Genomic DNA, 24,122 nt, shown 5'->3' with positions numbered 1-24,122 from the left:
CAGCTAGGCATTAAAAGTTGACTCTGTACAGGTTTATTTGAAATCTTTGCATCATTCTAAAATGAGAAAGAAAGAGTAGTTTATCAATGTTAGGTTTTTGATTACTACCTTGGTTTTAACAGAAATCTGGTGACACTATAATCACATATTTGCATCATTTCTCCTATGGCAAATATATAATTATGATGTGAGACAACAATAGTGCCTGGGGAAGTCGAAATACAGCAGGCTACCTGAACATCCCTAAAATGTTTTAAATTGTATCTGTCCACCCAGGAATATCAATAATCACGTACGCTATAGTTCCTGCCATACCATTTGCCTTAGAAAAAGTTTTACACTCTTCTCTGAAAACCAGTAAGCTTTATAAACTGGAGTTGAAACAGCTAGACAAAGGCAATTTGATATGGAGAAGCTTGAGAATATTGATCACTATTTTACACAATGGGTACCAAATGAAAGATTTATCTTAGAAGACTGCAACTACTGCTGTTAGTTTCTTCAAATAGCTAATTTTAAAAGAAATATGGACCCACTGAGACAGGTGGTCCCTGCTTTATCCTTTAAGGGCAGCTTAACAGTAGAGACTCCCAGGATTTTTAGCTGTTCACAAGAAAGTAGGATAACCAGGAAGAGGTCCTCACCCAAAGCACCATAGTAATGAGGTCAAACCCTACTGGGCTACGGAGAAAATCTGTCCCTGTTTTTCACAAGATAATATTGCAAAGTGGATTTCAACTCTTCTGCCATGTTCAAGAAAAGGCGCATCCCTTAGAGGATTTAGAGATGATATAGAAATACTTTTGAGAGCCACAGTGGGTCATTTTCCCTTCAATGGTCTTAGATGATTTTTTCTTAGGAACTAACATGTAATTTTAATCTCCATTTTAAGGGCACTTGCTTTTGTATCTCCTCCACCCAAAATACCTTTAATATAAGAAAATAATTCTAAGAATGAAGTCATAATAATTCAGTATTTTATGATACTCAGATTGTCATCATTACATTTTTATCAATTACAGAAAAAAACCCACAATAAAATTAATCAACCTGGATGTATTTTTTAGTGACAAAGATTTTTAAAACTGGTTTTTCTACCTTAGAATGATTCTAAGTATTCTAAGCATTATATGAGTCAACCTAAATGAAAACTTGCCATGCAATTATATATATATATATGTATGTGTATATATATATATATATATATATATATACACACACACACACACACACACACACATATATGTGACAAAGTAAGGAATATACAGTCTTGCAGATAAACATACATAAATGAAGAAACCATCACAAATTCCTAAAAGGTATGCAGGCAGACATTATTTCCTACTCCACATAGGTTTCTTACAAATACTCACAAAGGTACACTCTCAAAGCCCAAGCAAAGACCACTATTACCTTCAACAACAACAAATTTTTTTTTCCCAATTACAGAAAAGGCTTTATTACAGTTTGAAAGATTGACATTTTGGGGAGAAAGGCACAACAATTATTATTTTTACTTTTCTGTGCATATTGCAAAAAGGAGATATGTCAAGTTCCCACTCTGGAGTTTTTAAAACCTCTCATCTTGGATTGCTGTGGCTTCTTGGGTGAGGTATCCTGGTTTTAGAGCTTAAAGCATTTCTCATTGTATCTATGAATAGTCACACATCCATGATAGGACACTGGCCTGGGCATTGCAGCTACCCCTGTGATGATACTTGTTGCAGGATCATAACAGAGAATAGTGTCTGTGGCTTCTCCATTTTCCCGTCTTCCACCCAGGATATATATTTTACCATTACATACAGACATACCACAGTTTTCCTGTTCAACCAAATTAAAAAAAAAAATTAACTGTTGACAGTAAGGGATTTGGTAGCAAACTGCAAAGTAAAATAAGACATGCTTTAACAAGTCAAAAAAGGAGACATGAAATAATAAGCTCCCTTTTGCCCAACTCCCGCTCTATGTGTGAATACTAGGTAAATTTGCATGGGTGAAGGGAGTGTTAAGATAGAATATATGTCACTAATTGGGGTCAAGATATGGGAGGTGAAGTGGGGGTGGTGGTCTGAGAGAAGGGTTTTAGTTAACTTAATGGTAGTTGAATGAAAACATCCTTGAAGACTTGCTTCTCCTATTACAGGAAGGTCCTTTATTATAGAAAGTGGCTATTACATGATCAAAGGGTAGGAACATTATTCATTATAGGGGATTACCCACAAGTTGAAAGAATGAATGAGAGTTATAACCAAATTAAAGAAACACTGGGGCCTTGGATGGGGCACAGAAACTCCCCAGATAACATTTTATAGTTAACTTTCCATGCAATGAGACTCTTAGCTAAATTTTACTCTTCTCTGTCAGTAATACAATTACTATATAAAACAAATACTCTTGCAAGGATAAGAGTGATTCTTCAAAGAAAGAAATTATACTAAAATTGTCTCACTATTGCATGAATCTGGTTATGCTGCAGGTCAATTATTCTTCCATTTAAATTTCACTTTAATTCAGAAAGTTATTGTATATTATCCTGTTTCCACATAACCAACAATGAGATGGGTTCTACCAGTGAGTACAATAAACATTTTTACTCGATCAGATTTGCTATACATAAATTTCACTCTTGTAGAAAAAATTAAATCTTGGTGGATTTCTATAATAGAGGATAGTATCTTTGGGTCTAGAAGAATTAGTGAGTATTTTAAAATGTCTACATTAGAGTTTATATACACCCATATTGACTTGGGGCCCATTATCATCAGTGAATGACAAACTTTTATGTAGAATACCACCCATGAATTGTACCAATTATGTACCAGACTACAACATTTTCCATCTAAAGCACAATGAGCTCTTTCTATAAATTCTGAAAGTTCTGAACACAATAAAAGACAACATCCTTAGTTTGCAAGTACAAGCTGGCTTGCACTATTGAACTTTACAGTCACTTTGATGATGATTCTTAAACTATATAATTATAGGATCTATCTTGTTATTAACATCATTTCATAAATAGTGCTCAGAATTAAATGAAGCAAGCAACCTTCAGAACAGATATTCATTCATATCAGGAAATTACTTGCATAGTAGTTTATTTCACTCTATGAGAGTCTCAAGAGTAATGGCAGCTAGTAAGAAAAATAATTCATCAATACATGAAGTTTTAATGTTATTTTTCATGACTTAAATGAAACACAATCTTAATATTGTAAAATATACCCCTCTCCTTAATTATTATTTTTATAATGCTTAATGCTTAAATGTTAAAATGCCGACAATAAAGAAAAAGAATCAGATTTCTTTTCAATTATTATTCTAAACTTTAACGACATTTTAAATACCTAGTCCGCTGAAGAAGGGTAAAAAAAAAATCTTCATCAGTCAGTAAAAAAAAAAAAGTTCCTGATGAAAGTTAAAAAGCAAAATATATTTAAAATAGCAAGTAGTGGAATTTAGGAATTATGCAAAGTCAAAAGGCATGGAAATGGCGAGGTAAAAACAGAGAAAAAGGCTGGGTCCATTAGGACTGGGGGGAAAAAAGCTCATTTTTTCAGTTCTTATTCTGTCATTCAACATTCTAAGCATTTAAAAACACCACAACCTTTGACTCAAATAGCTGTCTACCATGAAATTACGGTTGATTTATCGTTTTTCATTTGATTAGTATTAAAAGGGTAGGCAGGACTTCCCTGGTGGCGCAGTGGTTAAGAATCCGCCTGTCACTGCAGGGGATATGGGTTCAAGCCCTGGTCCGGGAGAATCCCACATGCTGGGGAGCAACTAAGCCCGTGCGCCACAACTACTGAGCTCACATGCCACAACTACTGAAGCCCGTGTGCCTAGAGCCAGTGCTCTGCAACAGGAGAAGCCACCACGATGAGAAACCCGCACACCGCAGTGAAGACTGGCCCCTGCTCTCCACAACTAGAGAAAGCCCGAGCACAGCAGTGAAGACCCAATGCAGCCAAAAAAAAAAAAAAAAAAAATTTACCAAGCACCAATCAATCAATGCAAGATACATGAGATGAGTTAGAAAACACAGTATCCTTAAGAAGACTGAATTCCAGTATAGAAATGAACATTTATAACTATAAGGAAATGTATCACTTGCATTATAGAGGTGTTAAGTGTAGTGACAGATCAGAAAAACAAGAGATTAATTCTGAACAGGGCAACCTCAGTTTGCTGTAACTGTGAAGTGGTACTTGAAAGATGAGTAGAATTACAAATAGAGAAGGTAGAAAAGGCATTAAAGGCTAAGAGGACAACATGAATCAAGGCAAGAACACATACCATCTGGAGAGTAAATGCAAGCAACAGATACTTAATGTAATTTGGGTAAAGGTGAAGAAAGTGAAGCTGAAAAGGCAAGAAGAGGTCAGACAACAGGAGACCTAGAATGAAGTGGGAAAACTTTTACATTTTATTCAGTACATTTCCAGAGAAGAGACATAATTAGATTTGCTGAAAAATAACTGGTGGTAAAATGGGTTAGAAAAGCAAGACATTAGAGAAAGGAACACTACTTAGAAAATACTGTTTTAGTTTAGGTAAGAACTGATGAGAACCTGAACAAAAGCAAGAACCACAGGAATGTAAAAGAATAGGAGAAACTCTTGAGGACACAGAACTGATATGATGGATTGATTCAATTTAAGAGAAATCAAGAAAAATTTTAAAAATGAAGTTTCTAGGTGTGAAATAATAGAAAATACATATCAGCCTCTGCCCCCAGTTCCTGACACAGAGCTCCTAAATCCCTTGCAATTTCCTGGCTGATAGGAGTGTCTTTTGTTCTAAGGAGGGACTGCTGCTGGGCTCCTAGATGGGGGTTGGTCACCAGAGAAACCAAGTCATAATTAGAAGCTTGTAAGTTTCACCCCCACCCTCCCTTTTCTGGAGAGGGGAGCAGGGCTGGAAACTGAATTATAACTGATCATGTCTACATGATAAAGTCTCCATAAAAATCCCAAAAGTATAGGATTTGGAGAGCTTCTAGGTTGGTAAACGCATCTATGTCCCAGGAGGGTGGTGCACCTCAAATCCATGAGGACAGAAGGTTCTCTGCTTAGGACCCTTCCAGACCTGACCTTAGGTACTTCTTTATCTGGCTGTTCATCTATGTCCTTTGTAATATACTTTATCATATAACAAACCTGTAAACATAAGTAAGTGTTTTCCTGAGCATAATTACTGAACCCAAGGGGGGGGGGGCTGTGGAAACCTTGATTTATAGCTGATTTGTCAGAAGTACTGGTGAAAACCTGAGACTTGTGACTGGCATGTGAAGTGGTGGCAGTCTTGTGGGACTGAGTCCTTAACCTGTGGAACCTGAAGCAAATTTCAGGTCATGTCAGAACTGAATTGAATTGTAAGACACCAGCTGAAGACAGAGATCGGTTGGCGTGGGAATAAACCCACATATCTGGTGTCAGAAGTGCTGTCAGGGAGAAACAGAGTTTTTCCATTCACTAGGTTGTTTGGAAACAGAAGAAGTAAACTTGGGGAAGAAGGTGAATTCTGTTTTAAAGTCTTGGAATGCCACAGAAAACATCAAATAGGCAGTTGGAAATTTGAGTCTGGAGCACAGGAGAGAGGCTTTAATGGAGAATAAGATTTGAAGTCATCAGTACTGGGCAGTAAATGTGATCACTCAGGAACGGAGTATAAACTGGAAAAAGGGCAGGGAAAAGAGGCTCAAGGAATACCCATATTTAAGGGTTGGGTAGAAAAAAACAAGAGAACATGAATGAGACTCAGGAGATTATTAATGACCTTTGGGAGTACAATCTCTCTAGAGTGGTACAGGTAGAGCCAGATTTCCAGCATCAGAGCCATCAAGCATTTTGATGGTGGAAGGAAAGAGGGTACAGCCATGAAACAGAAGGCCAAGGGAAGGCCTTTATGGGGCAGGGGTAAAGGCCATATAAGGGTACAAGTGCAGTGTGGATGAAAGAGACCCAAGTACAGCCATTTTCTTCATAGCAAAAACAACAAATTACCTAGTTTCTAACTGCAGAAGGAAAGAAACCAGTTTGAGAGAATTTCTTCTCTTTTGAAAATGTGCTAGAGAGAGGAATAAGAACTGGAGTAGGAGTCTCAAAAAGGTTAAGGGAAAAAAAGCCCAAGAGCAATACCTACTTTACCATGGGATGGTAAAAAGTAAGTTATTTCAGGGAAGGAAGTCCAAAAGGGAAGGGATACCTGTATGTGTATGGCTGATTCATTCTGTTGTGCAGTGGAGGCTAACACAGCATTGTAAACCAACCATACTCCAATAAAAATTAATTAAAAAATTAAAAACAAAAGTAAGTTATTTCAATAAATTCCTTGGAAGGACTTCAAAACAAGAATACCATATGCTTTATGTGGAGTTTAAACAATTTTTGAGGGACTTCCCTGGTGGCTCAGTGGTTAAGAAACCGTCTGCCAATGCAGGGGACATGAGTTTGAGCCCTGGTCCATGAAGATCGCACGTGACGCAGAGCAACTAAGTCCGTGTGCCACAACTACTGAGCCTGCACTCTGGAGCCCACGTGCCACGACTACTAAAGCCTGCGCGCCTAGAGCCCGCGCTCCACAACAGGAGAAGCCACCGCAATGAGAAGCCCGCGCACTGCAGCGAAGATTAGCCCCCGCTCTCCCCGCTAGAGAAAGCCCGTGGGCAGCAACGAAGACCCGACGCAGACAAAAATAAATAAATTTATTTATTTAAAAAAAAATTTTTTTGGGGGGGAAATAATCCAAGCATACATGAAACACATAAATAGTAAAGTTACTGTATATTCATACTGGTCCTGTACTTGGTCTCTCCTACATTGATTATTCTTTTGGACTGTTTTATGTTATTACCTGTCGGCTGAATGTATTCTGTACATGCATCCAGTAATCTTCAACGGGATCATAACAGTATATTGCCTTGGTCAGTCCACCAGCAACATATATCAGGTTGTTTAAGGATACGGCTGTTATACACCTCTTGGCAATTGGGATAGCTGCACGAAGTAGCCAAGAATTGGTTTCTGGATCATAAGATTGAACCTAATAATATATAGAAGTACTTAATTAAAATTTCTCAACAAAAATGCAAATTTACATAATAAATAGTCTGCCAATATACAGAAACATGATTAAAAATAAAATCCCATTAATTCACAGAATTAAGGGAGGTTGGCTTGAGAGTAAAATACCTGAATTATGAAATTCTCAAAAGAAATACAAATTTATTACTATCAAGCAGAATAGAGTAAGAAACACAGACCGTTTCCAAGATGAATGGCTAGCAGGTTTGCTTTTTTTTTTCCATTAAAAATAACAGTCTTCAAAAAAAATAAAATAAAATAACAGTCTTATAAATTCTGTTATATAGGATAAGTATGCCTCAATTTGAATATAATTTCTTCACATGTTTAGGGAGTCCTTTCTTCAGAAGAACATCAGCGAACCTCAATTAAGTATACTTTGAATTATCACAAATTCTGAATTAATGAATTCTAAATATGTAACATTTGACATTATATTAAAATTTAATTTAGAAAAAGAATTTATTGATTGACAAAGTTCAGTAAACTATTGCTAAATGAATTAGGCATTAGACTCTTGTTTGCAGAATAAACGGGGTATTTTCTGAGATGTCAGGATGGCATATGTTCTTTCGTCTCACGAATTCAATGAACTGCAGCAGCTTTGAGCCATCCTATATTTACATTAGAGAGGTTTTCTTTTCTTTGTTCTAAGAATATTTTCAAAGTATGCAGAAAATGACCCAGTTGGAAGCAGTACAGTATCTTACCCTTTGCTAATTCACTTCCCAATTGTTTTATGTGAATAATTTTTTGATTTTGTAAACTATACCAGTAAAAAGTTTTAAAATGGTTTATAATGCTGAGATCCGTTTCATCTCAGAAAAACTGGATCACACTCTTAACAGAAAATTGGATATGTTATGATCTCACTTTATGATCTCACTTTAGTAACTTGAAACTCAATGTTTTCCTCCCTAAGTATAAAGTACCAGACAATTTTTAAAAGCCCCCTCACTCTAAGGGACCAAACTACCTACTTGATAGGCCTTCCATATTTCTCTTCTTGTGTATATCATTGGTAATTTCTATTTTAAAAAAAAAGAGAGAGAGCATGGCTTACCTTATCAGAACAAGTATTATCATCAGGTCCTCCACCAATCACAAACAATTTGCCTATACAGCTAGTCACGGCAGGAGAACTCACTGCTTCCTTAAGGGGGGCAACTTCAGTCCATCGATTTGAAAAGGAATCATAACATTCTACACTGCTAAGTCTGTTTTGCCCATCATAGCCTCCAACAACATATACCTATATGTAAAATACATGGAGAAATCTTAATTATCAAAAGTTTGAATTTTTAATTAGTTGGCTAAAGAATTAAGGGATGGGGGCTTCCCTGGTGGCACAGTAGTTGAGAGTCCGCCTGCTGATGCAGGGGACACGGGTTCGTGCCCTGCTCCGGGAGGATCCCACATGCCGCGGAGTGGCTGGGCCCGTGAGTCATGGCCGCTGGGCCTGCGCGTCCGGAGCCTGTGCTCCGCAACGGGAGAGGCCTCAGCAGTGAGAGGCCTGTGTACCGCAAAAAAAAAAAAAAAAAAAAAAAAAAGAAAGAATTAAGGGATCTCTCCCCTTTAAAAAGCCCTTGCTAACTGTAATTGCAATATATTTAGCTCAGTTTCTGGACCTTTAAAAAAAATTATCATTCTCTCACCACCACCAAGGAGCCTTTTTAGACATTTTTTTCATAGTAGCCCCCTCCAGTGAAATTTTTAATACCACAGATATACTGTATATCTGTTTATATATTGTATCTGTGCTTTATACACGAAACAGTATGATTTTTTTTCACCTGCCCAAGAACCAATCTTCATCCCCTTAGGAGCAATATTGCTTGCACTGAGAATTACAGGATTTAGCATAAATGCTCATACTCATGGATGGTGAAAATACTTGAATATTATAAAGTAATAAAAGCTATGAAACTAAAGTATTAAGTAAGGATTACTAGACTGTGAGATCTTTGAAGGCAGGGCCTATCTTGTTCTTTAATTTAGTCCCTGCAGTACCTAGAAAAGTACCTGATACATTATGAACTCTAGAATGTGTATTTCAAAGGGCTTCCATGTACATTTTCTTTTCACAAATATGAGGAAGGTAGGGCAGATGAACTAATCAACAAGCCATTAATTAAGTCAGTTACATGCAGAATAATCCATTAAGCATCACAAGATATACAAGAAACTTTTAACCTATAGAAGCTCTCCTAAAAAAGAAAAAAAAAAGCTCTCCTGTTTAACACCTATAATTCTTTTAATGAACAGTCATCATCAACTCTTTTCTGCATCCATATCTAATTAACTATTAAGTTCTACCAAGCGTTCTTTCACAGCATCTCTCACGTCTGTCCCTTCCTTTTGTTTCCCACTGCCACCATCCTTGGGGTCCATATCATTTCACACCTCTCAAACTCCTGGCCTCCACTCTTGTACTCTCTGAACCACAGAATAATCTTCCTAAAACACCTCATCAACTCCTTTTACTAGTTTAACAATGAATGCTTAAGGGTCAAGGCCAAACTTTATACATTGTCATTTAAGTGTGTCCACAAATCTATCTTTCTGTACTCTTCCAAATTTCCTCAGCAGCCAATGCTATTTCAATCTTGCATTTCTCACATTATGTGAAAATTATCTGTTGGTGGGTTTGTTCTCCCAACACCAGGCAGCCCAGAGAGGTTAAGTAACTTATTCAAGGTCATGCAGCTAGAAGGGGTATGGAAACTGTGGCACAATGTAGTACTTAAAGGTATGGGCTTTGAAATCAGGAGAGGTAGGTCCATATTTAGCTCTGCCACTGCAAGTAAGACCTTGCTTGGGCAGTTTACCTATCTTCTCTGAGACTCCATCTTAATTTCCTCAATTTAAAAATGTAGACAATAATAGTACCTATCACATAATATAATTTTGAAGATTAAACTTTATTACTATTCCCCTACCTGCATAAACTAAAAATATATGCTGTGTGCCTTAAGATAAAAGGCCTCTAGATTAGGAAAATCTGAGCTTTTACCCCTGCTTTATCACTTTCTGTGCAACCTTGGGCAAATGACTCGATCTCTCTGGATTCAGTTTCTTTGTAAACTAAAGAAGTTACATTAAATATTCTATAAGATGCCTTCTTGCTCTAAGATTCTATATTCCAAATCATCCTAGGTTTCCTTAACAGAGTGCATTTACAACTTTAAATAACTTTCTGTGTTTGAATTCAGCCTATATTGTAGTTTTTGGGATAACTGTTTTCCATGAATTGAGTACTTGCTGTGTAAGGTAGGAAGGATTCCTTTTATTTCTTGATTTAGTGCTTCCAAGTTTTGGGCACCTTCAAGTCAAATATACTAATATTTGTCAAATAAATTTGTGTTCATCAATCCATATATGATATTTGAGACATCAATCTTTTTCACATGCCTCTGTATGTTCAGACTAAATAATTATAATGTTTTTAGTAAGACCTCATCTCTTTTCAACACCTTAATTATTTTAGCTGCCACTTTCCAGTAATATTTTGTCATCCTTGAGGTATAGCTACCAAAACTGTATATAATATAGTAGGTACTAACAAACCAGTGGATTTAGAAAATACTCTATTAGTATTTTATTTCCATTACATCTACCTCAAAGTCCTCATTATTTCATTGCTCTTATAGACAGCAGCAACACAGTAGATCAATATCCTTAGGAATTAACAATCCCTTTCAAACTGCGCTTTGAGAAGCTCTAGTATTCTATAGTATAGAGATTTCAAGACCTTTCTGTGGGGAGATAGGAGGAGGGAATCAGAACTGATGGGTGGCTGAGTAGGAAGGGTTCCTGACATTATCTCTGTTCCAACTAGAGCAGTTCTGCTTTCTCACTGGTGGCTCTAAAATGTCTTCAAGAGAGGGCTTAAGAGGCAGCAATCTTTTTAGAAGAGAGTACTAGGGGACCAGACAAAAATAATACGTGCAGTATATTCAATATCTTATGATAACCTATAATGGAATATAAGCTGCAAACAAACAACACCCCTAAAACACGAATCACTATGCTGTACACTTGAACACAATATTGTAAATCATCTATACTTCAAAAAAAAATGTGCGAGCAAGTATGCTGCTTTTATTTAGATTGCTCATTAATTTGCAGTGGCTTTGGAGGAGATGATAGAGACAGAGGCAGGGAAGGGCTACAGAGTCCCAGTTAGCCCTTGATACACAGCTGTATTTTTATCTGCTTTATGTAATAGCTTTTTATATTAGATTTAACTTCAAAAAAGTTACTAGTCTACTAGCGATTCAAAAATCACTAGTCTACAAGTGATTCTCAAGTTCCTAAGGACAGTAGATGGTCCAGAATCAAATTATATGTTTTTCATATTTATTAGCTGCAGCCAATAATAAGTTTGCTTTAAAATATGTTGGTGAGTTTATCTTAACACTTACTTGTTTTGTCCCTACTTGTACAAATAAAAAAGATAAAATAATATCACTCTACATAAATATATCTTGGCCTGAATGCCAAAGTCAGTAAAAGGAAAAAGACTGCTTGGATTAGACATTGGCCTGTTTTTGTACTTGATGTAACTGCTTTATTTTCCAGTGCTTCTCAGTCATTTAGACCGTGTTGGTGCCTGAGAAGAGAAATGTGCTGCACTGCTACAAATTCCTAGTTGGGAGAACAAAATATCCATTCAAAAGTACAGTGTCAAATTGTTTATATCTTCAGTTTATGTATTGAGGTTAGAAATGGAAGGAAATACAATCTGAGTTCAAAATACCCAGAGGGTGAGTAAAATCAAGGATTCATCTGTGGTATTCATTCTGGAAATGTAACAGCAATAATAATAAAAAGTGGTTTCTCTTACTTTACCAAGGAGGACAGCCATTTTGTGACGCCATCTGCCTTTATTTAGAGAAGCAACTCTGATCCAAATATTCAACTGTGAGTTATAAATCCAGACATCACGGCCATTGATTCTTCCACCTTTAAATGCAAAACAATGCGCACACACTAACATGTGTATCACCAAGAGAACTTTGCCAAAGGCATAGATAATGAAAACATTGAGTTATTCACCCAGTCCAAGAATTTGAGGATTCAGTTCAATAAATGAAACAAGGACCCTCTTAAAACTTAAAATGCAAATGGTTCTACAGAGCAGATTTAACTTTGTCAGTTGTTATCCTGAGAAATAATAACTATATGCCCCAAATAATAAAATGCAGAATATGAATTTACCAAATGTGTAAGACTGTTCATTTAAGAGTCAGACAACAGAAGCACCTGGACAAAAGAGTTATTCTAGAAAGATTTTTTAAAATCACCCGTTTTTTAAAAAGCATACCATTGTACAAAATAAAGTATGCGTTGTTATACTGTTCAACGTGTAGTAATATAGTAACCTGCAAAGGTGGTAAAATTAAATTTAACTAACAAATTAATCAACAAACTTAATTAAACTTCAGATTATAGATCCTATAGTTATACTTTATATATAAGTCTGTCACTTTATTGTCTGTTTGATTCTAGAGGTAACATATTATAATAAAAGTTCAAGTTAAGAATTTTAAGGAAAATCCTATTTCATAAACATTGGGGAGAATTTCAGAAAACATGGGTGGATTAGAGATGATTAACTGAGTACTTTTCATTTTGCATGCGTTACTGTGTTCCTTAAAACAAAGTAAACAGGTAAAAGTTTTAAAAATTGTACCATATTCTATATGCATTTGAGAGCATTGAAAATATGATATGGCCTATTGTTTAGTGCAGGGAACATAGCCAATATCCTGTGATAAACCAAAATGGAAAAGAATATGAAAAAGAATTTATATATGATAACTGAATCACTTTGTTATACAGTAGATACTAACACAACATTGTAAATCAATAACATAAACTTTAAAAATATGATATAGTTGAAGGCATTTTCTGGGGAATCTTTTGTAAATCATTCTGCATCATCTTGTGCCTGTTTTTAAGAGCAAAAAGTCATTTTCAGTTTTATTTGTTGTATAATATGATCTGCCTAAGGTGGGCATATCTACTTTCACTGTTTTCTTTTGACACTGTTATGGTTTAAAATGGCCAAGCTGTGATTAAATTAAAAGTAGCTACTGTAATAATTCTTTATTTACCTGAAACAAGAATGTCATTCCTTAGAGCACAGACCGCATACTCTGATTTGGTAAATTCTGGAAGCTTAGCCAAAGACTTCCACTCTCCTGTCACAGGATCATAGCACTCAGTGTATGGAAGATTAAATCCTCCAACTCGTTCACAGCCTCCAACGACAACTATCACCTCAGAATAGCCAGTTGACCTAAAATAATTATTATAAGAATGCAAAATTAAGATACCCTCAAGATCGTTTAAAACCCTAAAAGCATACCATTGTCATAAAGAAAGTAGAACACTATTATAAAGTAAACTGTTTATTCTCTCAGTATATGCCAACTAATACAGCTTGCTAATTACTGACTTTGAGAACATTTACAAGGGATTTAGTGATATCATCTTTCCACAGAAAATTTCTATGGGTATTTTTTTCTACGAGTTTTAACTTAAAAGTTATAAAATGGTCCAAAGATCCTACCTAATTCAATTGGAACCCTGGTAGTATCAAGGATGACTTTCAAATGCAGTCTGGCAGCAATTCAGATATGCATAACCACACAAGGTAAGATAATGCACTTTTTCTAAGTGTAGGAAAATGGAGCTTTTTCATCAGATTGCTAGTTCTAAAAAAACATTCACAGTACAATCTAAGTACCCTTCAGAGAAGTATATGTACTTGTTCAGACACTAGTTTTAAAAATAAACTTGGGCTTCCCTGGTGGCGCAGTGGTTGAGAGTCCGCCTGCCGATGCAGGGGACACGGGTTCGTGCCCCGGTCCGGGAAGATCCCACATGCCGCTGAGCGGCTGGGCCCGTGAGCCATGGCCGCTGAGCCTGCACGTCCAGAGCCTGTGCTCCACAACGGGAGAGGCCACAACAGTGAGAGGCCCGCGTACCGTAAAACAAAAATAAATAAATAAACTTTTTTTTGGCTGTGCCTCGTGGCTTGCGGGATCTTAGCTCCCCGACGAGGGATTGAACCTGAGCCCTAGGCAGTGAAAGCGCAGAGTCCTAACCACTGGACCGCCAGGGAATTCCCTAAAAGTAATTTTTCTAAAGTTAAGTAAATTAAGGTAATCCAATTCAAAGTGTTGGGTGGTCACTAAAGATGTTAACAGAGTTTATAACAAAGAATGCTAAAGGAAAAAAGCAAGATGAAAAATTGTACAGAAGGTCTGATCAATACTATGTAAATAACGTGTCTGGAGAGAGCGTACCAAAGTGCTAATGATGGTTTTCTCTGGATTGTGAGGCTTCCTCCTCTGTATCAACACAAATTTTCAAAACCATAATGAGCATGGGCTACTTTTAGAGTGGAAAAGACAACTTAAGAGCACTAAGGGAATCCAAAGTTTACGTTAATTACTGGCTTCTTTTACTTTGTAGTTTAAAAAGATACTGACAGGAAAAACTAAAAGCTTATCCAAGCCTTTTCTTTTTGTTCATAAGGCTCATGGAAATGAAAAAGTCTTGTAATTGAATTTTATGACTGCTACGATATTAAGTCTCACTAAGAAAAATGCTAACAATGCCTCTTCTCTTACTTAAATGTGGAGGGAAAAAAGACAACATCAGAACACTTATTTGTAGTTTTAGAGTGATGTTTTACAATTACACTAGAAAAAAACAAAGTAAAGCGACATTGGTATGTCCCTTTAACAGAGCTGCTATATTCTAGCTACACTTACAGCTATTTCAACTAATAATCATTCACCTAGTCCATGCCAGGCATACTTTTTCCATTATAAAATCAAAAATATATACTGTAGAAAAGAATTTTGTTCACAGATGCAATAAAAATTACTTTCAGGAACCCAGCAAATTATATTACCCTAACCTAGAATATAGTAAAATATTATCAGAAGGACTCAAATACTATCAATAATTTTACTATGTTCCAAATAATTCCCAAATGAAAATATTAAAAGTAAATAGTGGACAACACCAGACACTTAGTAGTATAACTAATGACTAATTTATCCTTCTTTCCATAGAAGTATTATTTCCTAAAATCTTACTTAAAATACTTCTAAGACAAACCCAGGTGATATTCCTCAAAGTCTTATTTACTGATTGAGCAAAACAAAAATTGTTAAATACTGTCACTGGGGTTCAGTCACTCCTAATAGTTTTAATACAAAATGAAGTTAATTATTACATAGAATTTTGACCGAATTTTGTTTTATACTTTCCTTATAGCAGTTTACTTGTTTTATACTTTCCCTTTGCTTGCACTTGCTTGCTTTTTCAAGACTTCTTAGCCCAGTAAACATATATTGTCTGTTTTGCACCTTGGAACAAGAAGAGAAAACAGCACAAAAATCTAATGGCTAAAACATTTAGTCTCACTAAATAAGGGATTATTTTAGTGTCTATATGTGTAAGTATCTGAAAGGATCAGCAAACTAGTAATTTTGCCTGACTGAAGGTCTTATTTGCAACCAAATGGCTTTTAACTTAATTAGAGACAAATCTGGTGTTCTCATTAGAGACTGTTAACTCAATAAAATAGTTATTTTTATTTCTTGAGCTCAGAAAAATACTTATCTCAGGCAGGAAGATGATTGCCTTAAAGGAAATGAGTTGCTGCAGCTGATAACGGTGACTAGAATAAAAGAGCGGGCAAGATGATAGTACAGGATGAATAAAATTCTGGATACCCATGCAATCTATTTTTTAGGGTGAATGTTACTTTATTAACCCTTTTAAATGAAAATTCTGATTTTCTTCTGTGACAAACTAACAAATATTTGCTGCTTTAGTATTACGTCTCACCATTTGTTCCTATGAAAGTGGGACAAGCAAATTATCTTTTATCTACATTGGTAAATATTTTTTAAAAAGCCATCACACTCTTTTATCATAAACTTGAGAAAAGATCAAATTAAAAAGTCACATTCTTTGATTTATGTGAAGGATAAAATAATTATAAATCCACAGAATATTCTAAACCTAATCAGTAAAATGGATAGTAATTACCAGGTTCAGTTAAAAATCTCAAAAGGTGAAATAAAGGACTTGTTAGCTGAAATAACAGACCTACTTATTATCAATGCAAACATGCCAGAGACAGATGAACTGCCAAACTAACTTTCATCAACGAAAAGGGTTCAGGGCTTCCCTGGTGGTGCAGTGGTTGAGAATCTGCCTGCCAATGCAGGGGACACGGGTTCGAGCCCTGGTCTGGGAAAATCCCACATGCCGCGGAGCAACCAAGCCTGTGCACCACAGCTACGGAGCCTGCGCGTCTGGAGCCTGTGCTCCGCAACAAGAGAAGGCCGCGACAGTGAGAGGCCCACACACCGCAATGAAGAGTGGCCCCCGCTCACCGCAACTAGAGAAAGCCCTCGCACAGAAACTAAGACCCAACACAGCCCAAAATAAATAATAAATTCATTTAAAAAAACAAACAGGGCTTCCCTGGTGGCACAGTGGTTGAGAGTCCCTCTGCCGATGCAGGGGACACGGGTTCGTGCCCTGCTCCGGGAAGATCCCACATGCCGCGGAGCGGCTAGGCCCGTGAGCCATGGCCGCTGAGCCTGCGCTCCGCAGCGGGAGAGGCCACAGCAGTGAGAGGCCCACGTACCGCAAAAACAAACAAACAAACAAACAAACAAACAATACCTTTAAAAAAAATAAAAAGGGGGTCAAAAGGTGATCCTGGCTAATTAGAAAAATAACACATTTATTTAAAATGTGTATTTAAAAAACACAAAAGGAAATGTTTCCATATAGTGGGAAGTTGGAAGGGAGAAGGGGGAGGTGTTAGTGACATAGTCTATTTACCATTCCAAGACTCAAAAATACCTGAAAACCAAGCCATCACACCAAAAACTGAACTTAAATAGAGATACGATACTTTAAGCCATAGAGAGCAAATGGCTCTCTAGTCTGCAGGATATGACAGTTAATAAACTTAATATATTAACTATATATCAAAAGAGGGGATTGGTCAGCCCTAGAAACAATAAGTAAATGAGTGAACAAATGAATGAAAGAGTAAATAATAATCACAGAGGCAAACATTTTCTGTGCCCATTCAAATTATTGTCTAAAGGAAAAGAGAAACCTTAGCTAACTAGAACATTACTGGGTTTTTGGTAAGAATATTTTATGGTGGGTGAGACTTTCTCAAGCCATACTAGCTGAGAAGACTCTGGTTCTAAAGACCTACTAGATCCTTTTGTTTGGATTCTAAACAACCTTTTTGAAAACTTTGGCCTCTCAACTGGTAACCTGCACATAGTAAGAGAATATGCTGGAAAGGTTCACTTAAAATATCTAGTCTGTTTGACAGTTCCACTTCTTATTGCCAATACATGTATATAAACTAAAAGATAAATGAGTTAATCAGTCTCTCATAATTAACAAATCTGCCCCTAACAGTCTGATCTTACTGTATCAAAAAAAAAAAAAAAAAAAGTTTCTAAGCCTAGAGGAATCATTGGATTAGTTCATCAATATAAACGAATATAAATGACCCCTTAAGAGGCTTATGCCAGCCATAAACCTTACGGCTTTCTAAACTTAGTAAGGACAGTTTCAGCTTGTGTGGTAAGGCTTTCCACCTGAAACTGGAACAGACAGAATGGGTTCTATAAAGAAATGGTTGTACTGAAAGATTCAAAATGTTTACTCTTAAAAATAAGCAATTATATAAGAATTTATTATCAGGAGCTGATCACAGATGTGCTTATATAGCCACAAAGATGTTCATCCCACTTACTGGTAAAGAATCAGGAAGAGTTCAAATGTGGGTGGGATGGCTATGGTTCACTGTAGATTTCATGTCATGAAAACATGTTTACCATCTATTAAATAATAACAGCAGACTATGAAATAGATTACAACTTTGTAAAAGAAATAATAAATTCCTAGAGAATAAAAGGAAAGAATAAAGCCAAATGCCACAGTGCTACCTCTCAGAGATGGGAATATGGATATTATTTTCTATCTCCAATTAACATAAATTACTCCACCCCCTCTTTTTGCCTCAAGTTAAGAAAGAAAAAAGGAGAAAACCCATACCTTACTATTAATAGCCACTACCAGGTTGTCTGCTCTTACATATGGGACAAGCATTTCTGCTATCACTTTTCTGCTACAAGATCCTGCTCCCAAGGCCACAGGTAAACTGTTCAGAGAAGGCTGTCTAGCTGAATCAGAGATTCTCTCCACATGAGATGGGAGACATTCAGTCTCTCTGAGTGACTGAACTTGTAATATAGAAACCAAACCCCATGAGTGGTCATATTCAACCAGACTAGTGAGAGAGAATGATGCAGACATGCAGAGAAAAGCAGAGGCAAGCGTTAAGAAGACACAGCTTGGTTTCTGATGGCTTTTCCATAGCCTGTTCTAGTCTTCTTGGAAGTCCTGTTGAATTTCTGCCCTTAGGTTCTACAAGATAACGACTTCCTGGACCCTTTTAATACATATAGCTGCCTTCTATGCTTATGCTGGTGAGCTGGTTTCAATTACTTGCAATCAGAATTCTGATACACTAGAGTTCAATGAACTGCAGAAAAAAACAACCTACAAATGGTTTTCAAACTCAGGAAAAGAGGAGCAATCTTCCACATTAAAGAAAGGCAAATCAAAATTATGGGATATAAATTTTCACTTTCCAGAGTAGCAAAGATTTACAAAAACTAATAATACACTGTGCTGGGAAAGGAGTGAAGAAATAGGGACTTTCGTATTTTTAGATGAAGTATAAATTGGAAGTCAATTTTTACAATATCTACCAAAATTTAAAATGCACATATCCTCTGACTGAGCAATTCCACTTCTATGCTAATTTATGCTATAAATTATCAGACATATGTATAAGAATATTCACTGAGCACTGTTTGCGATGAAAAAAATCTAGAAACAACCCAAATGTCCATCACCAAGAGATGGATTAAATAAATTATGGTATCCATAAATGTGATACTATACATCTCTTTAAAAAGAATGAATTTGAAATTTTCCATAATGAAGAGTTAAAAAAAAAAAAAAGAATGAAGACCTATAAGTGCTAATATAGAACAACCTCCAAGATTTTTTTTTTTTTTCCGGTACGCAGGCCTCTCACTGTTGTGGCCTCTCCCGTTGCAGAGCACAGGCTCTGGACGCGCAGGCTCAGCGGCCATGGCTCACGGGCCCAGCTGCTCCGCGGCATGTGGGATCTTCCTGGACCAGGGCACGAACCCGTGTCCGCTGCATTGGCAGGCGGACTCCCAACCACTGCGCCACCAGGGAAGCCCAACTCCAAGATATTTTTAAGTGATTAAAAACAAGGTGCAGTGGGCTTCCCTGGTGGCACAGTGGTTGAGAGTCCGCCTGCCGATACAGGGGACACGGGTTCGTTCCCCGGTCCGGGAAGATCTCACATGCCACGGAGCGAGCCATGGCCGCTGAGCCTGCGTGCCCGGAGCCTGTGCTCCGCAGTGGGAGAGGCCACAGCAGTGAGAGGCCCACGTACCGCAAAAAAAAAAAAAAAAAAAAAAAAAACAAGGTGCAGGAACTGTGAGAGAAGTACACTACTGTCTGTATAAAAAACAGTAGAGACGTATGTGTACACACACACACTTCTATATGCAAAGAATATTTCTAAAAAGTTAAAAAATACTGGTAACAGGGAGATATCCTTTGGGATGAGAACTGATATATCAAGGGTCAAGTAGAGTGAGACTTAAGCATGTATACAGTACTTTTATGTAAAAATTCAAAATAACAATGAACTAACATGTATAAAAATGGTAAATCATGCATCCAATGATACAGTAGATTATCAGTCTTAAGAGGGACTGGAACAAAAATTAAGAACACTCAGTTCTAAAATTTTATTTCTTAAAAAAAAATCTTAACCTTAGTCTTCTCACTGATTTACTCAATAAGAACTTGAACCTTGTCCTCATTATGACAATCAGGTTCCTATTTTCATTATATAGTAACTGCTTATCAGACAAGAGGTAGTAGAAAGTATTAGAAGAGACAAGTACTTAATTAACCAATTCCAAACTCAAAGTGATGAACTTATTAAATCTTAGCTATCTCTATTGTTTAATGGAGTATGGCAGATATATTTCCATAGTATGAACAATTTATACTTAAACTATTTGATAGCAAGCATTTCTGTCTCTCAAACCACATTTCCTATTCTATAAAAGTATAGCTCAAATTTAAAATGTATTTTGATTATTCACAAAACCAGCAATAATTTTTATTAAGCATTTTTGTGTCAAATACTAGGTTATGCATTTTTCATATGACAGTTCTAGTCCTCACAACAATCTTACAAGGTAGATGGTATTATGCTTATTTTACAGATGAGGAAACTGACACATAGAGAAGTTAAAGTGCTTTGCCCAGCATCACAGAATTAACTAGTTATTAGAGCTGGGTTCTAGTCCAGAGGTCTATCTGATTCTGAAGCCAGTACTTTTGACACATCGTGGGGCTTGCACCATGCGTTTATTAAAAACAGTATTATACATTAGTACAGAAATTTAAAGTTGTATAACATATATTAGTAAAAACAACTATTCCTAAGCTTTACTCCTTCTGTGATTGGTCTCCACTATTTCTTCTTTATATACCCAAGGTTTACAACTGGCAGTACCGATTATCAAAGTTTTCATGATCTTATGTTCTATATCCTCTTCCTAGAAACCTGCCATCACACTCCATTTCTAATATAATGTATCTTGGGTTTTTTTCTGCCATTTAAGAGACACATGGGTGTATATAGGTAGACTATCCACTATGGCGTGAGCTCTGGAAAATACTTGGCACACAATAAGCACTAAAGAAATACTGGATGATGTGAAGAGTATAACCTAACTGCACAGTGGTGGGATGGGACTGTCACTGCCCTAATCCAGAGCTGATCTTTGCCATCACTAATGGTGGAACAACCAGATACGCTGTGTCTCCCAATGTGATGCAATGTGATATATACATTACCTAGGATGAATTCTAATCAAAAATATTTAACTTGTCTCCATTGAGCTGAAGCTAACTTCCAGTTTCCAGGAAACAGCTAAATGCAGCTAAGCGACACCATAAGGAAGCAGTCAGACTAATACAGAAGGTGGAATATTTTTCTGGACAACTTGACCATGAACAAGTCAGAATCATAAAAAAGAAACTGTTTTGAAATAAAAGACTTCATGGAAATAACCAGATGCAATAAGTAGTCCTGGACTGGATCCAGGTTCATTAAAGGACAGTTTGGAAAAGACTGGGGACATATGAATATGGATTGGATATTAAATAATATGAAAGGATTATTCTTAACTTTGAGGTTAATTTTGCCTATGTTATTGTTTTAAAGATGCATCTTCAAGTAAATATATATATTTTATATATGTATATGTATATAATTAAAAAAAAAACATTGGCTGAATGATTGAATGAATGAAAAAGTCTGGGCTGGAGATATAGTTTTGATAGTCAATAGCAAGCATGGTAATCAAAACCATGAGAATAGATGAGATCATCTAGGAAAGTATCAAGGCAAGACGAAGAGAGGTTAACCAAGGGAATATCAACATTTCAGACACTAGAAAAAGCGCTATCAAATTGAAAATGAGTAGCTGGAGAAGAGGACCATGAGGGAAATTGTACTCCTGAAGCTAATGGAAGAGAGTTTCAAGACAGATTAAAGCAATTAAAAATGTCAGATCCTAAACAGAGATCAAGGTGAATAAAGACTGAAAAGAGGCTAACAAATAATAAATAGAAGGTCACTGATGACCTGATTGAGAGGAGTTTCAGTAGACTGACTGGAGCAGAAGTCAGAGGAGTGAGCTGCAGTTGAAGAAGTGGAGGCATCACTCCTCTTACAAAGTTTGTAGCTTCTCAGAAAGATGAGAACCTGTATAAATAATACATATTGTTCAGATAAGGAAATTCGTAGTGATTAGTACTAACATGCAGTAACAGGTAAGTGGAAGACAGAATATAAAGGATAGAAGGTGATGGCAGAGTTGTAAAATAAAGGATTCCTCCAGATTCCTCACGTAATACATAAAATATAAGGTTTACATAAAATAAATATCTGCTATTATATTTACAATAGTTTGCAAATTCAATAAAACTATAGTTTGATTTTTTTCCTACTGGCCTCCTAAAGAAAAGTGATACCATAATCTTATATAGATGTGTTTCACTGTATGAAATGGATTGGTCCCCTTAAAAACTGGATCCCTTAAAATTGTAATTTTGTAAATCAAATAACTAAGAAAATCAGAAAATTCTCTAGTTATAACGTAAGCCTAATTACCTTTAGGCTGCACTCTGATTTCATTCCGGTCATATCTTTATAAACAAATAATTTTAATATAAATGACTTTTGATTCTACAACATATATTCCTTGGTCCCTATTCTAATCCTATGCAGATGGGAGATATGGGGGATAAATATTATTAACTCTATTTGACCCAAAACCATTCTGCCTACCACAGGGGATTCTGTTTGTAAAACTATACGATTCTACCCTTGGAAAGACCCTGTTTGCCCAGAAAAGTTCTGGAACAGCCCCAAAGCTGTTTAGCTTTCTTAAGTAATACATTTAAGAACCTTGGTCTGTCACATTCTCAGGCTCAGCCAAAGTCTCTTAACAGTCCTAAATGGAAGAACTTAAAAAAAAATCATCAGTATATTTTATAGAATAAAACTGCAGTTTTTGTTCTTTGTTAAAAGTCTAGGAGTAAAGTATTTTATATTTCTTTTTTTTTAATTTGTTTTATTTCTTTTGGCTGCGTTGGGTCTTCGTCGCTGCGTGCGGGCTTTCTCTAGTTGCAGCAAATGGGGGCTACTCTTCGTTGCGGAGCATGGGCTCTAGGCGCGTGGGCTTCAGTAGTTGTGGTGCACGGGCTCAGTATTTGTGGCTCACAGGCTCTAGAGTGCAGGCTCAGTAGTTGTGGCTCATGGGCTTAGTCGCTCCGCAGCATGTGGGTTCTTCCCAGACCAGGGGTCAAATCCGTGTCCCCTGCATTGGCAGGCGGATTCTTAACCACTGCATCACTAGGGAAGTCCTTATATTTCCTTCTTATAAAACAATTACTTTTAACTAAAGTAGCCTGACTTTGAAGAGAAAATGCACTCTAACCCTAATACAAAGAAATATTACGTTAATTTTTTTTTTTTAAATAAATTTATTTTTGGCTGTGTTGGGTCTTCGTTCCTGTGCGAGGGCTTTCTCCAGTTGCGGCGAGTGGGGGCCACTCTTCATTGCGGTGCGTGGGCCTCTCACTGTCGCGGCCTCTCCCGTTGTGGAGCACAGGCTCCAGACGTGCAGGCTCAGTAGTTGTGGCTCATGGGCTTAGTTGCTCCACGGCATGTGGGATCTTCCCAGACCAGGGCTCGAACCCGTGCCCCCTGCATTGGCAGGCAGATTCCCAACCACTGCGCCACCAGGGAAGCCCCTACGTTAAGTTTTGTAATAACAGTTACTCAATATTGTATCCAATTTATAAAGAAGTTCAGACTGTCAAGTACTGGGAGTTTTCTTAAAGTGGGTCAGACCAACACTACACTATATAAATAATAATGGCCAATTTTAAAAGCACTTCCTATGTACCACTTTCTATGCTGAGAAGCTTAAGGATTACCGCATTAAATAGTTTCAATGGCAAAACCTGTGAAGTAAGCACCATTTATCATAATTTTCATTTTACATTATGAAGAAACAGATTAAATATTGCTATATCCAAACTAGTGTAGATTTTAAAGACATGTTATCTCACAATATGCTGAATTTTAATCACATGCCAAAAGAATGATAATCAAAATCAATGCCAAAATTGTGGTTTGAGAGCTATGCTATAGTAAATTTATAGAAAAAGTGGAGATGGTATGGGAAAATAAACATCAGTTTCACACAATGTGAATATATTTAACACTATTAAACAGTACACTTAAAAATGGTTAGGATGGTAAAT

General features: G+C 36.6%; 1 protein-coding gene across 2 annotated transcripts in view; it reads right to left on the bottom strand.

Annotated features, from left to right (window-relative positions):
- Positions 1 to 1,361: 1,361 nt before the first annotated feature.
- KLHL24 (kelch like family member 24) overlaps positions 1,362 to 24,122 on the bottom strand; it is a 28,517-nt gene continuing 5,756 nt past the window's right edge. The window contains exons 1-6 of one of the 2 annotated variants that reach the window (XM_065876450.1): positions 21,934 to 22,010; positions 13,208 to 13,392; positions 11,935 to 12,053; positions 8,152 to 8,340; positions 6,859 to 7,047; positions 1,624 to 1,824 (exon numbers count right to left, since the gene is read on the bottom strand). In XM_065876450.1, the coding sequence (XP_065732522.1) occupies positions 1,624 to 1,824; positions 6,859 to 7,047; positions 8,152 to 8,340; positions 11,935 to 12,053; positions 13,208 to 13,392; positions 21,934 to 22,010 (960 nt within the window). Of the gene's footprint in view, positions 1,825 to 6,858; positions 7,048 to 8,151; positions 8,341 to 11,934; positions 12,054 to 13,207; positions 13,393 to 21,933; positions 22,011 to 24,122 lie in introns of those variants that run through there. The other variant, XM_065876449.1, reaches the window with a different exon arrangement.

The sequence above is a fragment of the Phocoena phocoena genome, chromosome 4, assembly GCF_963924675.1.
Source record: "Phocoena phocoena chromosome 4, mPhoPho1.1, whole genome shotgun sequence".
In the NCBI taxonomy this organism is placed as follows: domain Eukaryota; kingdom Metazoa; phylum Chordata; class Mammalia; order Artiodactyla; family Phocoenidae; genus Phocoena; species Phocoena phocoena.
Note: the sequence above shows the minus strand (reverse complement) of the source record. Positions and strands in the feature narration are given on the sequence as shown.